The following is a 17,536-nucleotide window of genomic DNA, read 5'->3' on the forward strand; positions in this document are numbered from 1 at the left end:
AAAAAGTCTATTCAACTTAATGTTCACTTCACTTTTTCCTGTGGTCCTCTGCGCCCCCCTGCTCGTCATATACTGCCCTGATAACATGAAGACATTCAAAAACATTTTTGACCAATAAAACAGGGACACTGTGCAGAGCAGGTGACTCAGTGTGATCCCATGACATGTGCATCCTTCTCTTGTTTTCTGTTCTCAGATGGAAGTGAAAACAAACAAGTTTATCTAGTTGCCTTTACCAAAGAAAAAGACAAGCTGGAGACATTTAACGCTGAAGTGCTGTTTGTTCGCTACAATACACATGCAACATTTCTATATTGTATTTTCTCCCTTCAGCTCCTCATTAGGTTGTTGCATTTGGCATTGCATGATATCGTCAATCACAACAGGTCTACACATTGTCATCATGTTTTTCAATTAGATGGTAAGTATTATGGTATAAATATAGCAGAACTGATCATGAAAGAAATGGCTGCCCTTTAACACAGGGGATGTGTGAGTCATTCTGGGATGGGAGCACTTCAGCCTCAAGAATACACTCTATCAAGCACAATAGCACAATTAATGACAACACTCAGATAGTACAATATAATGTCATAGACATTTGTGTGGGGGAGTTTTCTATTTATCACTGACATCACACAGGTGCTTGTTACACTTACCAGGATATCCAACATTGGTTAGTTGTTTATACTTGAGTTGCTTACTCACACTCTTGGTCTATAAATGCACCATGGTGTGAGACTTGGTTTGTTTGTTGATTGTAAATACTAATACCAGTCATTATTTATATTCAGGATGATCCCACCTCCTCACCATTTATGGTAGCATAACCTCTAGTACAAGGTGGGCCCACTGGTGGGCTGTGAAGGTATTGCAAGTGGGCTGACAAATTTTTTTTTACGTTTTAAAATGAAATGATGCTTGAAAATATTACAAATGTCAAAAAACTTAATTGTTTTTTTCTTTTTTCTCATATTACTGTGATAAGTCAATTATAGGAACTTTTATTTTGTCAACACCAGATCACATTGTGTAGGCTATTTTTTGCCTTCTCATGGTGATTGCACAGTAAAGATTACATCCATGGCAAAAACTGGAATATCAAAATGGATACCTGTTTAGCATCAGAAAAAATTAAAAGTTAAGAGAGTCAAGAGACAGATGGTGAATCGACAAGCGATCTCTCATCCAGAAGGTATTATTGTTTTATTTACTGTCTTTTTCTGCTTAAATATTTTATCTTTCCTTTAAAATCAAGATGCAAGCACCAAGCCCTGAAGAGCTTATTGCGTGTGCAAAAGCTAAAACTGCATCATCCAGGAGAGAGTTCACGCTGAGGTTTCACATGGCAAATGTAGATCAACTGCAATGGAGAGAAAGAAAGAGAAAAGAGTGCAAATTGAAGGGCCTCTGCTATAACTGCTTTTCCCTGTTCTGCCACGTTGAGGTTAGCTCAGAGAGCATTTTGCCCTCACTACAGACACTACCTTTCCGGTACCAACCTCAAGCTCAGACAGAAAACGATTACAGCAAAAGATAAGCAGAGCAGTCTCATGAAAATTAATTCACTTTAAAACACACGAGAGAGTGACAGGCAGAAAAAAATTGTCAGGGGAAGTAACTGAGAGACAGGAAGTGTTTCATTTTCAAGCTGAGTTAGCCACCTGTAAGTCTGACGTACACAGTGTTCAGAGACAGCAGTGGTGTGTGAGGAGGTGGAGGAGAGGGCAAGCTGCTGTAACTTAGTAGATTCCTGATGGCGTCTGGATCAGCCAGCAAAGCGGAGGAACTGCCACCAGCGCTGCCTGTCAAACAGCACAGGTAAGACCAACAAACAAAATATTTGGTCAGTCTCTTACAGATCTTAGCAGTTATTTTTAATGATCCCACTGATGTTCTCATTGAGTTTTCATTGTGGTTAACCCTGATCTTATCAAAAAATATGAATTACTTGGGACACAGGTTGATTGTACAGCATAGGATTCTGCAGTGGATGCACCACAGACACTACATAAGAATCTGTCTTTTTCAAACTTTTCGAGATGCTTTTTGCAGACACAAAGTTTTTATTTGAGAATAGTTGCAGTCTGCTTATGCACAGCACATGTATTCATAGTAAAAGGGTAAAGGTTTTCATTACGCTATTCTTTTTCTTACACAGGAGTCACTCCAGCGTGGAGTCTGACTGTGTTATGCTCAGCCCTGTTGGACTCCAGCACCAAACCTACGCATACAATGATGTCTTTGCTGAACCTACTGATTGTCATGCAGCCCAGTGCCCCATACACCAGCGCTACGGTGGGTTTACAGAATGATGAAATTAGTTTAAGTGAGGGAAAGTAGTCACATATAGTAAATACCATGGTAAAAACAAATCAGTTTAATGTCACCTAACTTAGTGCACCCCCCGAAGCTATTTGGTTCTCCAATTCTAAAAAAAAAACTGACTGACGTATAGAACTGTGTAGGAAAAAAAGTGTGGTTTGCCTTACAGTTCGTGAGAACTGAAAGAGAGGAAGTTACCATCTGAATCTTTTACTTGCTACAAAATGCATGTGAAAAATACAGGTTACGATGACCTTGAAAATAGTGCGTCAGTGCTTTTGGAAGTGTGGATGAAGACATTCTAGAGATGCTGTGTCCAAACTGTTGTCTCTTCATCACTCACTGTTAGAGTCTGACCTACATCCCTCCCACTGTGTTGCTCAGATCCCTCTCGACACCAGGAGAGATTTTTCTCCGACGGCACCCCACCACCTGTTCCAAAGAAGATGTTAGCTCGCACTCTCTCCCTCCCTGGCCCCAATGCATCTCCGCTCTCTCCTTTGTCTCCCCTGTCTCCACTGCAAAAGCACCCTCGAAACTTTGATAACCCTTTGTACATGCTGGCGCCAATACCTGACAGCTGTTTCCAGCTGGACACAGAAGAGGTTACACCAACTAGAAGGGGTCCTGTCCCCTTACTGTCTTTCTCCCAGCTGACCTTTGACACCCCAGACGAAAATCTGCCGTACCTCTTCAGCAGCTTTGATGACCAGAGAGTTGTCTCTCAGGGGATTCAGCATCGCCATCTACTCTTTCTGAGAAGCATGGCACAGAGTGTGGAGGCCCGGATCCTGCTGCAAGGAGAGGCCACAGAAAAGGATGTCAGCTCATACCAGCCTCAGGATTTCCTGCTGAATGAGGGCAGCCAGCCAAAGCAGATCGGAGATGCTGTTTACTACAGCCTGCACAGCCCCAAGTTCCCACGGAGGGTACTTGGTTTAAGGGTAATATTACAGCTCTTTTATCCACCCTACTTAGTCTTTAACATGTTCTGTGTGCTTTTATGCATGACTATTTGGATGTATTCTACTATCATTACTTGCAGCAACATTGCTTTAGAAATTTCATGCAAAACAAAGTTTTTTTTCTCATTGCACATGACAACCAGTAGTACAAACATGATCTTTATCAACATTGGCAACTGTAACACTGACTTGCGGTATAAAAAAAAAGCACTTCCTCCAAACTGTCATCAGGTGTCACATCTGTAGCAGGAGTGCACAGTGCATATATTTTTGTATATTTAACAGTAAATTTATTTTGATTCTTGATTATAAGAGTTTTCTTTCTCTCTGTGCAGGTACACAAGCAGACTAATGAAGCTCCCTCGGCTCACGCCAAACACCAGCCATCACATGTCAATGTGCAAAATGTGGTTGCACATTTCCAATCCAGCAACACCCTGAGGAACAATTCCAGCATGTTACAAACTCAAGCTCTCCCTAGTCCTTTTAGGTCAGACCGCACTGCTGCTAAAGCACCAGGTGGAGGCAGCACTGAGTATGTCACAGATCCTATCAACATCAATGTGACTTCAGTTCAGTCTTTAATTCAGAAAGGACACTCTGTGAGCGTTGAGAGAGACCTGCCACATGCCACTCTAGAGGACTTTGTTCAGGACAGCAGCACACTGCACAGCTCAGATTGTTTTGTATACGATAGACAGGTGTGTGTTCTGTTGCTGCAGATATTATTGGGCTCACAACATCTGTACATCAGTGCCACTGCAGCTGAGCTCAGACCCCAGGAGATCTTTCTGCTGTGGCCCAGTAGCGAGAGGGAGGAGGGAGAAAACAAGTTACAGCAGCATGAAATGAAGAGAAGTTTCAAGACCAGCAGACCGAAAGAAGAAACGCAGTGGGAAAAGACAGAGAAAAAAGGCAGGATCCAGATGTTATGGAGAATACAAGGTCCGCCTCGTGTAGTGTTACACCCGCTGTCTTCTGCTCTCTCTGTACCTCACTCCCTTATTAACATCAAATCCCAGATTGGAGCCCTAATTCAATACTGCTTGGCCCCACAAGAGAGCTCAACATCTCTGGACTCACGTCCAAGTCTGTCCAAGTCTTCATACCGAAGGGGTCTTCTTCATCTGTCCTCCCAGCTCCAGAATGGGAGCAGCGGGCCTCAGATAGCAGATGTGGTGGCCACACTTCAGGTGCTCCTCTGGGGCCCTCGTGTCCCACTCTTAAATCACAGAGGCTCCACGACCACAGCTGTACACAACTGGCTGACAATCAAACGAGCCCTGCTGGTGATGAAGTTGGCAGAGAAAGGGCTGATCCAAGATCAGTCTGCTCTGGATTGGGAGGACTGCATGAGCTTGCAGTACCTGTCGTTTACAGACCCTGAAACAGTTGTGAGTGTGACCAGTCAGCCATGGCTCACTCTGAAGGTAGATTGACTGATCTATAGTCAGTATGTGAAAACTTTTGAGTCGATCAAATGAAATTATTCCTACATGACTCTAAAGTAGCTACAGTCCAACATAAGTTGTAAACTGTATGTGCATTATGTCAAATAGTGACAAACACACAAAGTTCTGATTAAGGGGGAAAAAAAGCCTTTTCCACCCTTGCTTCTTTTAACAATTAGGATGTTCATATACTGCTCTAATAATGTACAATTGTTTGATAAGATGCTGCACTTTGAGTTTTTTGTTGTTGTAATATTAGGATTTAAATGCCCTGAAGATTTATTTTCTTAATCAGCGCTTTAGAACGTAACTATTGTCAGCCAGTTCAGTGTTTATTTCAAAAGAAATTTCTGCAGTTACATTTTTCTCTGTTCCACTTTCACTGATTTGAAGCAGGAACTTTTGATAAATAATATCTTAATACATTTTTTAACTTTGATTGTTGCTACTATACACACAAATACTTGAAAAATCATTATGATAGTTAGAGAAATACTTAAAAGGGCTTCAAGTCTCTTGCCAATCAAATTCTTTGCTACAGTTCTCTTGCTTGTCCACACTTAACTGTATGATTATTTCTAATAAATCAATATGATCACTACAATAACAGAGCACTAAAGGCCTCAGTATTCTTAAAAGGAGGTGATTGTCAGACCAACTGATAGCATCTGAAAACCCCTTTCCAACAGCAGAATTAAATTAGCATTTTAAATGAGTGCAACCTTTTGTAACAGGTGTAAACACTTCTTAACATGTGGTCAGACGACACAGCCTGGCCTAGATCCTTCGAAGCATACAGAGTATAACTCTTACAGGCTGCATGTCTACATGACTTCACAAGACCACAGATGCCACTGTCTAAGGTGAGCACTTTTATTTAGTACAGTTACAACATGCAGATTTTTATCAAGTGAATCAAAGCAACAAATGAAAATCATGCACACATTAAAAAAAAAAAAAAAAAAAAAAAAAAAAAAAAAATCAATATAAACAGGAGAATCAACTGATAATTACCATGAAGACATATCTACTTACATGAGTAAGATGAATTTAAATTTATCATAAATATTACACTGTGGAGATGATCATCAAGGAGTTCAGGGGGTGGGGGTTGAATAGGAAGTCAGCACTACACATCATGAAGGCTAATACAGTGGTGAGGACACAATGCCCGGATATTATGTGGGCGCTTGCTTTACATTCCTGGTATATTAACATCTTACCCTAGTGCAAATATCATTGAAACACAGCACATGGTAGGTAAAGGTAAAAACAAAAAGGAACCTGACAGGAAACCTCAACCATACTGAACTTGGATAATATATTCATTTCCAAAAATTATAAAGATGTGTGGGTATGGATCGAAATAAGAACAACAAACATTTGTAACTGCTCAGCGTCATTTAATCGTCATCAGAGGAGTCTCGCTCGATGCTGTAAGCCATGAAGAAAGCGTCAGGGCGGGAGGGGACAAGGGGATGACCCGGTCTCACAATCTCAAAGCCCAGGAAACTGAATGTACGCAGCAGGGATGCTGAGGAGAGACAAGATGTAAACACCTCATCTAAGCTCTGATGTAGGAAAATATTTATTTTGATATTTGATAAAGTCTAAATTGGCAAAAGAAAGAAGGCAATGAGAAATTGTCAGCAATTCTTCTAATAGTTAACTAACTGATTTTGCCATGCTAGGGGGCAAATATAGAAACAGTGAATCACTCAAATCTATTCTATCTAACTGTTAGCATTACAAGTTTGTTTCTTGCTATGCAGTCACTCTTCCTCGGTTTGTACTAGCATGTTACCTCCTCTTTGATTTTAACATTTATTTCCTTTGAAAACTAATAACACATCTAATTATAATTAAATCAAGTTATTTTTTTCTAGAGTATCTACAAATTAAACAAGTGAATAAGTTTAAAATGTATTTTCTAAGTGTTACTGTACATTTCACATACAGTTATTAGCTACCAACTCTAACTATTCAGATGGTTCAAATTTAAACAGCTGGTGCTTTATCAGGGTGTTTATTTCAAGCATTTCCAGTTCAGGAAACCAAGTCTTACCTCTATCGTCACGGTTCTTGTGAAAACAGATGAACACATGATCAACCTGCAGCTGCTCTTCTGCAAATTCCAGAAGAAGGGCAAAACTGTGATGAGACAAAGCAAACAAAAAAGCGTTAATGTATCATAGGAGGGATGTTAATACATTTCACAAGAAAATAATTATTCATCATGGTCAAAGTACATTTCTATGAACCATAACAATTCATAAAATCAGATCTTAAAGATAAGGTTACCCAAAGACTTCATCCATTTCATACATTTATCGCATTTTACAAATTATTTGTCATTTTTTAACATTTACAGACATTTTTATTTTGAACAGTTCGGCTACTATGCAAATGAAAACCAAGGGTGAGTTTTACTTTGGCATTTGACAACATATTTGAATACCTTTTGCAATTGGTTAATAATTTACCTTTTGTTTCATTTCAAAGATAAATATAATTTTCCTTTTAATGTTTTTCCCACTGACCTGTCTTTGCTGCCCTCGGGCAAAGCTCCAGGAGGGATTTCAACGTAAAGGTTCCCCCCTTTCAGTGCTGCCCTCCAGACACAGTGCTTTCCTTCAGAGCGACGGGGCTCAAAGAGCAAGAAACGCACTCTGCTGTTGGCAGCTGAAGGCTCCTCAAGAACCAGCAACTGAGCATCCTAGAAGACAGCAAGGAAAGTGTGAGACAAGGGAAATACTTTCACATCAGATGACATTAAGAACAAAGTTACAATTAAAGAGTGCAGGAAGGGAATGCAGTTATGACTTTAAGAAACCAACTTCTCAAATTCACTGACTGTTGATAAGAAAATTATGAAGACAATTACAAAAACTGTCCAAGGCAAGTGTTATGACTTCATTTTGATCAAGATTATATGACAACAAACAAGCAGTAAGTGAAGTAAGTAACTAAAAGTAAGTCAAGTGTACGAAGTTCAGCACCATTAACATAGTTTGTGTGCTGTGCAGAAGAGGACAAGCCTTAGCTTAGAGGCACACAAGGCAACTTCAGGTTTTTAGGTAAACAGACTAGGCACACAATATTTTGCCATCCCAACTTCATCTGGGACATCCTGATTATCATCAAACGTGTTTTGATCACCAGCCTTGTAGAAATTATGTGTCTAACCTTAAAGTTACATTCAGATATTACAAAAACATAGCCATGACACCCTGACAAAAAAATTTACATCATTAGCTTCATTGAGTTGAGAGTGATACAATTCAAAAGTGTTGAATTGCAAACAACTGCCTTTGTGTTTGTCTCTCTCCCAGGCAATAAGCTTATCTTTCTGCTGTTAGCTCAAGGTAGGTCCACACTGGCCCCAATCAAAACACATCAGAACATAAAAATATTTAAAAAGTGGTTCAACTTACAGAGTAGAATAGCTTAGCTGAAAGATTGCGATCCCGCTGGTCATTCCCTCGCCCACCTGGGATCTTCAGGGGTGGGAGAGGGGCATCAGGAGCACCACAGAGGCCCCGGACACGGGTTACTGCAACAGTGGGAGCACCTCCTGGGACTGGAGATACTGGAGGGTGAAACAAACACACACACGGACGGAGCCATTAAAAACTGAGTATTCACTCAATGTTCTGAACCAAACACAAACCAAACTCTCAATATAAACAGCAGGCTAAGTACACATTACACTGTTGGGTGATTCATCTGTGACATGACAGTAAAACATTTTCTAAAACCCGAGGAGCACAGTTCAATCAGTAACTGACCCCTTAGGCAATTTAGGCTCAGACATTTTGTATGTGTGACTGATAAGGAACACTTGACTTGTGCACATTAAATCAACAGAGAGGAGGGAAGAGTGGTTTATGTTGCACCAGCACATCACTGACTTTGACTTTCTGTCAAATATTCACTACAATCCCTCAAGACAAATTTAGTTTTCATCTCACAAAGATATCATGTTCCTCGTCACTGTCCTGTGTGAAAAATTTCATGTAGGAAGAGTAATGTTTTATTTCCAAAACTAACAGAATCTCGTGCCTCAGTTTCTCTGGGCCAACTTTAAGCTTGTCACATGATTATTTGGGGACGGCTGCCAGAGAAACAGGCTCTGTTTGTCTAACCATTAGCCTACTTCAGTCCTGCACTAACCATGTTGCTCTAGTTTACAACAGACAGGGACCAACACCACTTTACCAACTGCCACAGCAGCTTTCAGACATTCACAGGCGCTCTTACGCAAATGCCACTGCTGTGGTATATGTAGAGCAGATGTGTGAAACCCAAATGAGAAACATTGTAGCTCACAAAGTTCAGGTAACCCAAGTAAATTTGAAGTATCCAGCCTAATGCCTCATCATGCATAGCACTGGAGATTGCACACCAATATAGGTTCTCCCTAAATCCCATTATCAGATTATGTAAAACAGCCAATTACCATCTCTACAGAAAACCTTGTCTCTTTTTGCTAAGCCAGCACAAGGTTTTCAATCAACTTCTCCATTTAGCAGTCTTTGAAATCCCTATGTCCACAGCAGGCAGCAAAGCATATTCACACCCCGTGTTGTCCTGGTAAAGACAGCTGCTCTGGTCACATGAGCGATGAGTCTCTCTAGCCTCTGCTTGCATAAGAGCACCATTGCCGTGCATGAATATCTTGTAAAGGACCACTTATCTCTAGGAGGTTATCATTATGTAAGTATTGTTACAGCAAAGCGTTGCTGCTTCAGACTGACAACATGTTGTTATACCAGCCTTTCGTCGAAGTAGATGACAACATCAATAGCGAATGAGTAAGTAAATGAGTTTATAAAAGGCACCTGCTGCTGTCTAAAAAGCCATGGCTGACAAAGAAAACTGCATATTTTGCACAATCTTCAAAAATCGCTCTCATTGGAGTATTACATAACAGCGTATTGAATAAGGAATAGCCTCTGTGTACAATATGTTATCACTGGACTCAAAATTCCCCATACCACCACCCCCTCCTTCGCAGTGCAGTGGAAATTTCCTATGAGTCCTTCACAATGCTACAGAGCCAGACAAACAGCCCCGACCAAAATCTTGTCAGGACACGACTAAGCTAGAAAGAAAAAAAAAACCCCGAAGGCTTAAACGTTCACCTGCTCTTCAAAATTATGAGCCATATTACCAGGTAACAACCCCCACCGTCCTGTCATCTCCGGTCAATCAACACATTCTAATGGAAGAGAACCCGCAAACAAGGCAATGGATCGTCTACGGTCCATTGGTTGACAAATGTAACACTAATTTAGATTAAAACCCATAGCAACGGTTAATTTGAAATGATGGTTAGCTATCTCGGCTAATTGCGCCACTGCAAACCAAACTGGTTCATCTCATCCTTTACGAGAGCTTACAGGATGTCTCAACGTTCGCTAGCACCTGAGCCCGGGGCGAAATGGAAAAAAACAAGCCATGAAGCCACCAATGATCAATTCAGCCATCATTTCAACTAGGTTTGTTAGCTACAAGCTAACTTTACATAATTTATATAAATATGCTTATTGGCTCGTGTAATCTCGCAAGAGCAAATAGTCAATGTAAAGTATAATCAAACTATTGTGGTATTATTACCGCTGGCCGTTTTCACTTCAACCTCTACGATATGTAAACATTACTGTTGTAATACTAGAGCGCTAGCTGTGAGCTGCTGCAGTTAGCAATTCCCCTACGTTGACGTACATGTGAAAGTTCAACCAGCACACACCAAATAACCGAAAAATAATACAAGTTATTCGCTCTTTTTACACACGGTATATTGGAAAAATTACATAAGCTGGGAGAAATGCTATTATCAGCAGCTAACTCGACTCTTTTGACGTAAGCTAGGTAGCTAGCGCCACAGCGTTTCACTAATGCATTTCTATGGCGTTTCATATATTAGCTCATAGGTTAGCAATAGCTTGGCTAGCTAGAGCATGGATATCAACAGCAGCTTTGACCATGATTTTGTCTATTTGCTGGATACCAGTGTTGAGTAAACGTTGGTCGGAGCGGATACATTTCTGTAATTTAGGGTGACTTACATAAGCGTTTAATGGAAAGGTATCCAACAAAACCTGATCGACCGTCTTTTAGAAACGTCAACAAGAATAAATAGTGCTGTTATGTAAACAAGAAATATGGGGAGCACTGCTCGCTATTCCTGGAAATACACCGTATCTCTTAGCTAGGCCGCGGTTTTTAAACTTAGCTTAGCTTGCTAAGTTAGCGTATAACAATTCACATCGACAACATACCTCTCGCTTTCAGGTTTATTACTGGACTGCTCAATAACAGGCATCTCGGATAAGTTTCTCTCTTTTTCTCTAACAAAACAATGACTATTCAAAATCGTCTGTAGGTTAGATTTAACCATCCGGCCAGCGTCCACACCAGCTGCTCGCTCTGTCCTCTCCTCGTCGCCTACTGTGGGGGTGAGAGACTGCAAGCTGCGGTATTTGTCAGGGGAGTGTCCTATCCATCCTGACGTGTTACTGTCAAAATATCACGCAGTTAATGACCCACTTCACCACAACACTACTCAATGTATGGGTACAGCAGGTAAACGCCCTGTGTTGAAAAAGATTTATTAACGAATGTACTTACACTTAGTACAAGTTTTTCTAAGCTCTTGTGAGAGTTACACTGGGATACGTTTCATTATTACTGATGCATTAATGTGTAAACAGCATTTACTCTTGTAGCTGGTGGAAGTGGTGCTAATTTTGACATAATTTATATTCACATTTTTTTGTATGCAAAATTTGATTGTAAAGTGGTAACTCTGGCTCTCAAATAAATAGTGGATAAAAAGCAGCATTCTTCTCTAAAAATGTGGAGTAGAAGTATGAAAAAATAGTAAATAAATAATGATAAAAAAGAAAATACTCAAGTAAAGTGCAGGTACCTGAAATCTGTGTCGAAAAACAGTGCATGAGTAAATGTACTTAGTTACTTTCCACCACAAGTACAAAAACACTAAAACTAAAACACTACGTCCCTTATTACAAGTCCCTTATTACACTGGTAGCAAGGCTTTATTTTATTCTTCTCTAACAGGGCAAGGTTAATAAATCTTTCTCATCAGCAAATATAGGCAAATGCTGGAGACACTTGTCCACCTGTGGCCTAAATGCTGGTAAGTATCAATAGTATGAGTACACACTATGAATGTTTTCCTTTTTTCAACAACTCTCATCTGTCCCTGTCAATCAAGAAGCAAAGGAGCATGGTGCAGGGTGTGTATGACACCGTCTCTGGTGCCTGCAGATCAGAAATCACCATCAACACAACTGTACCAACCCTCACTTTTATGGTGAGGAACAACTGAAGAATCAAATCAGGTAACAATTCTTCTGTGTAGAGGTTCATACAAAATTAAACTGAACTTCCTCGAGTCATATCTGCTTTTTCAACTAACTAGCGAGTGCCTATTTTAAGCTGTCTTATGTTAGTCTATGACATACAGTATGGCAGCGTAGTTTGAAAGACTGTGCATGTGGGAGAACAGGTGCATAAACCTTGCAAAAACTGTAATTTTCAACTGTTGTTATGCAGGACAAAAACTGAATTCTTCATCTTAACTTCCAGCCTCATTTTGGATGTAATTTTAAAACTTGAAATCCCAACCTAAAGGACCTAAGGAGCCAGAGTTGGAACATCTGAAAATATCATAAGTAAGAAATATGTCCATCATAAAAACAACTGAATTTTACAGAGACTACCGTACATGTATCTGACTCGTTTGTGCCTTTCCAAAGTGTCTTATGACCGGATTCTGTCCATTGAAAACCTGAGTGATGTTCGAAATCCATGGAAGGGATTCAGTATGAACCGCTGCATAGTGCTGGCACTGGTCGTTCTGCTTGTGACCTCAGGGGTGAATGAAATGCATGGTGAGTACTGTAATGATGCATACAGAAAGAAAAGACAGCTGACAATGGAAATGTCTTGACTAAGAATAACAAACAAGCTATATCTAATCTTTACAGAAAGTTTTATTGGGTTTGTTTGGATTATTGCAGCAATATGCTACTTGGATTGTACATATATTCTTCACTCCTGCTTCTAACAATACTTTCTACTTTACTGCATTTTAATACCACACTTGTTGGCTGATAGTGTTTGTGTAATACCTAAACTCCTCCTCTGTTTAAGTCAACAGAACTTCAGTGTCTTTTATGTTTTATATAATTTTATATTATTTACTCGTAAGTCACTTTGGATAAAAGCGTCTGCCTAATGAGTGAATGTAAATATTGTTTTGTTTTCTAGATGCCCTGGATTCTTTTGTTGACGACTCAGGTATAAGGTCTTTCTTTGGAAGTCTGCAGGATGGATCAATAACTCAGGTATTGCCCATGACTGTCATGCTTTTAGTCATGTCAATGGTTTCAGAGTGGTACAAATTAATACAGGCCTTGATATATGTCCCTGTGTGTAGTTTGAAGATATAGCAAACTGAATGGTGAGATAGTTTATCTCATAAGCTCAGTTAGTGGATATGTATGGGGTCAGTATCAGCTCTGCAGGTACACTAGACATATTATATCAAGCTTATTCAGATCTCTTTGATCACTAATGTGATTTTACTGGTGTAAACAAAGTACATAATTTTAATGCCCTTTTGAAACGACCCTTTTGAGCTTGAGTGAATCCACCTTCTTTCACATGTTTGACAAAACTGAGATCGTTTTACATACAAGATTAATATCAGGCTGAAGAGTGCAACATATGAAACACTGTATTTCCCTACCATTGAGCGGAGAGCATCTAACTGATTCCGTAGACTTCAACAGGGAATGGAACCTGATTATTTTATTTATTTATTATGGGGATTAGAGTTGGCCAGCAGCACTGAGAGATGCCAGGGGTTACAGATATTTATTGTCTCAGACAAAGCTGTTGTTGAGCAGTTTTCGAAATCCTCTATGTGTTGTAAGAACAATCATAAGGAAGTACAATTATGGCAATACTTCACTGCATCATTCTACAACAGTATATTATATTTCACAAGGTCAAGGTCAATATTTGTTATGATTACTTCATTTTATACAAAAGTTTAGTGATAAGTGATAAGACATCATGGTACATCCTTTGGCACTCTCTGGGGAGCTGCTCCAAGATTTCTCTCTGTAGTCATCATCACTAATCAGTCTGTCTGTGGTCAGTTAGACGTCAGACTTGACCAAATGAAAAAAAATGAATTAAACTGAACTGTACAATCATATAGAATGACACATAAAATCAATCCCATTTAGGGTGGATTTCCAAAACAAAACAAAACGGTAATATCAGATCCTTGAAAGGACCATACAATAAGCAAGTGGATTAGGTTGTATAAAATGTCTATTAAGGCCATCACTATGTGAATCAGTGTGTTGTGTGTTGTTTCCTGTTGTCTGCCTCCAGATCTCCATATGGGATAATTTCATGTGGTGGTGGGGATCTGAAGAGGTTGGAGCGATAAGAAGAAGAAAAAAGCTGATTGGCAACAAAGTAATCCTGAAACCCAAAGCTAAAGAATAAAACCTACGCAGCTGCTGACAGGAGAGTGAAAGGCAAAGAAATAGAGGTCATGAGCTGTCACAACGGCAGCTTTCTGAATTAAGAATGCAAACAGTTGTCAGTAGACTTTGCATTTAATAATATAAAGTTAGAGAAAGTTACATTTAATCATTTTTTGTTTGTATTGTAGAGCACCATGTCTGCATATTTTAACTTTTCACTCAATCAATTAATCGATCTGAAATTTGTTTTTTAGAACAATATTTTCAATACGGGGAATCTTCATTATAACACAAAATATGGTGTTATAGAAGAAGTTTAAAATAATAAATAGCTGTTAACACATATATTTTTGTCTTCAATAAACTTGGATTATTTCTAAGTGTGAAACATTTTTGCTGTGTGCATCTAGGTAGGTTTATAAAAAAGTCTCTCTGAATTAACATATGTGAATAGGTGAATAAAAAAACATTAAATAACACTTTTCCTCCACCTAACAAGCTATAGTCAGTGACTATCAAACCAAACAAGTGAAATATCTCTCATGTCACAAACACACTCCAAAAAGAAAACAGCTTCAGCGGCATCCACACTCCTTTGCTACCATATCTGGTATCATGGAGAGGTAAGTCCCATGTTCATTCAAACCCACCACCTCAAGGGGTTCATAGGCAACAGGCACACAGCACGGAGCCCGCTCATTCATATTCCCACTCTCAATGTGGAAGTGGAGCAGCACGACATGGTCGTTTGCATTGGTCAGGGGGAAAGCACAAGAGCCATGGCAGTTTTTGATGTTGGCAGCGCTTGGACCAACAAGACGCCTTTCAAGGTTGACGGTGAGGCTTCTCACACTGCAGACACTGCCCCTCACCGGGTTATTGGTGTCCGCTCTGGTGGCTCGCAGTCCTCTCTGCAGCTCGTACTCACGGGCCACTGTCTGCAGGGCCTTCAGCAGAAGAAACGCACAGTACTGGCTCTGTCCTGTTACACGCAGACGAGAAAAACAGACGCATCAGGTAAAAAGTGGTAATACAGGATCTGGAGTTTAAACTGAACACATTTAGAACATAACAGGTGGTGTAGATGAAGGGGCACTTGAATTCATCTGATAGGATTGTGGGGAGACGTCTGACAAAAACAAAATGTTGGGGCATACTGCTGTAGGTCGTAAGACACTTTTTTCATGTGCACATCACCTGCTGCCTGTTCCATTGTCGGTAATGCACTGAATTCTTGAAGCCTCTCCAGCCTCTCTGTGGCCCTGTGACCCACCTCCTTCTCCCTTATTACTTCCATTATCTGCATCCCAATCTGCCCCAATCTCTGCCTGACCTCCTCCACCAGTGCAGGAGACATGGCCAGCTGTCCAGGATGCACCTGAGAAATGGAGCCCCATCTAGCGAAGGAGAAGACGGTAAGGAAAGAGGAGTTGATCAGTCCTGCAAGCAGGGTCTCACTGGAGGATAAGCCCAGTGACAGGGGTGGCATGGAGGGTAAGGACTCCAGCTGGAATGGAGGGGACTCAGGGTGGTGCTGAGGCAGGACGTCACCTAGGAACCGTTTCAGCTCACAGAGGAAGGAGAAGGTCTGTGAAGAGGCCAGAGATGAACCTGAAACGTGTGTTTGTCTGAGAAATAGAGTAAAAAAACAAACGTTCAGCAGCACCATTCTGACAATAGTCTGGTAAATATTTCAGTAGGGAATATGAAAGCTAAAACAACCTTGTATCAGGTCTCGTTCCCCCAGAGAAAAGCAGAAGTAGAGTTATGCTGATTTTACATCCTGTTTTTTCACCAATGAGGAGGTCTTTTAGGCTCTTCTCTAAAATGACAGGAAATGTTAGGAGAGCATGCACATGAAACAAGAAAATGAAAGCATGAGAAGATGGGATCTTACTCATAACAGGGGAATTTGTCTCAACAGAAATTCTCCATTGCTGGTGAACAGTGCCCTCTGATGCTTTTCCTGTCAGTAGTATGTACTGTGTTTCTCCTGAAATGCACGCAGACTGAAAACAACAACAACAACAACAGGAAAACTGGGCGACAGCATTTACTGTAGGTCGTGAAATCTGCAGGTGTCACGTACGAACAGACTTGACAATTTCATTCGTGCAATATTCTGTACCTGTTTGTTAGGCTGCAGAGACTGACTGGTGAAAGTGACGTCCAGGTCTCCTCCTTTGAATGGACTCTCAAATGCCAGGAGCAGCACAGGGCTCTGCTTGAGCAAGGGAGACGGTGGGAGGTCAAAGGTCAACTTGAGTGTTTCCCTGTTGTCTTCCTCTGCCACAAGCACTGATAGAAAGAACATTCCATGTTGTGAGATAAAAAAACAAAAAACAAACAAACATTCAAACAAAAATGACTTCAATGGGAGAGCGCTCGTACCTCCAGTCGGATGCAAAACCTCCAATCCGTTTCTCTGGTTTCTGCTTGTTTCGTTGGAGAGCTTTAATAAGACCGAGCCTGCTGAATTGTCAGACACTGTGCAGATTCCAAACAGAGTCAAACTGGCATTTGTGAGTTCACCGTCGTTCCCAACACCTTCACGCAATACTGCAAATACGTCATCAACAAAGCAAGGTGCATTGTGGGGGGCGTGATGAGAAACCATGGAGGCCGATATATCCATATGTGTATATATGTCCAGATGTCCATATGAGGCGTGCCGGGGCCAGCAGAGTATCAATACTCCGCAGCAGAGAGCATTCACAAGCTGCATACTTGTGCCTGTGTGATCAGACCTTTCTCAATCGCTTCTTTTGAATGGTTCAACCTCCAGAGGATGGGAGTTATGTACACCCACCTTCCTTTTCTCTAACTGGGGCTGCCAAAATCATGTGTCCTTGATGATTTTGACTGTGGATTCAGATTAATGATGGTGTGACCACACACATCCTGGGAGGAGATTAAAGACTGGACTTCTGTAACTTTCTCATGAACCAGTCACCGTCTAAAACAGGCCCCCAGGCTGGGAGGTGAAAGGTTTTATTGTCTAAATCCTTTATCTACATTATTCAAAGACAGACGAGTTTCGGTGCTGTGCAGCTGAGCTGAGCAGAGATCCTGAGGTGAAAGTAAAAATCTATATATAATATATTGCCCTTGGTGCAATGTAATACATTTACTCAAGTACAGTACTTAAGTACAAATTCATGTTATTTATACTTTCCATGAGTTTTTCCATTTTATGCAACTTTAAACCTTTGATCCACTACATCTCAGAGGTAAATATTCTACTCTTTACATTTGTGTG

General features: G+C 40.5%; 3 protein-coding genes and 1 long non-coding RNA gene across 4 annotated transcripts; 2 read left to right on the forward strand and 2 right to left on the reverse strand.

Annotated features, from left to right (window-relative positions):
• The first annotated feature begins 1,686 nt into the window (after window positions 1–1,686).
• Window positions 1,687–5,722, forward strand: LOC111232115 (pseudopodium-enriched atypical kinase 1-like). Its single transcript, XM_022759474.1, has 4 exons — window positions 1,687–1,821; window positions 2,162–2,298; window positions 2,710–3,269; window positions 3,626–5,722. Exons 1-4 carry the CDS (start codon window positions 1,757–1,759, stop codon window positions 4,727–4,729), a joined length of 1,866 nt encoding a protein of 621 aa, XP_022615195.1. The 5' UTR covers window positions 1,687–1,756; the 3' UTR covers window positions 4,730–5,722.
• oaz1 (ornithine decarboxylase antizyme 1) lies at window positions 5,053–11,207 on the reverse strand. Its single transcript, XM_022759476.1, is given in 6 exon segments — window positions 5,053–6,275; window positions 6,807–6,892; window positions 7,282–7,457; window positions 8,176–8,262; window positions 8,264–8,330; window positions 11,026–11,207. Coding segments are annotated over 6 exon segments (666 nt in total). The 5' UTR covers window positions 11,145–11,207; the 3' UTR covers window positions 5,053–6,144.
• A 783-nt stretch (window positions 11,208–11,990) lies between these two features.
• Window positions 11,991–14,753, forward strand: LOC111232118. Its single transcript, XR_002665534.1, has 5 exons — window positions 11,991–12,111; window positions 12,359–12,444; window positions 12,529–12,663; window positions 13,043–13,119; window positions 14,180–14,753. It is a non-coding gene; the product is annotated as an uncharacterized LOC111232118 (long non-coding RNA).
• An 89-nt stretch (window positions 14,754–14,842) lies between these two features.
• amh (anti-Mullerian hormone) lies at window positions 14,843–16,912 on the reverse strand. Its single transcript, XM_022759475.1, has 6 exons — window positions 16,669–16,912; window positions 16,406–16,575; window positions 16,175–16,286; window positions 16,000–16,099; window positions 15,475–15,905; window positions 14,843–15,259 (listed from the first exon to the last, which is right to left on the reverse strand). The coding sequence occupies exons 1-6, from the start codon at window positions 16,910–16,912 to the stop codon at window positions 14,853–14,855; spliced, it is 1,464 nt and encodes a 487-aa protein (XP_022615196.1). The 3' UTR covers window positions 14,843–14,852.
• Window positions 16,913–17,536: the final 624 nt, after the last annotated feature.

The sequence above is a fragment of the Seriola dumerili genome, unplaced genomic scaffold (genome assembly GCF_002260705.1).
Source record: "Seriola dumerili isolate Sdu_G_001 unplaced genomic scaffold, Sdu_1.0 BDQW01000322.1, whole genome shotgun sequence".
NCBI classification, from domain to species: domain Eukaryota; kingdom Metazoa; phylum Chordata; class Actinopteri; order Carangiformes; family Carangidae; genus Seriola; species Seriola dumerili.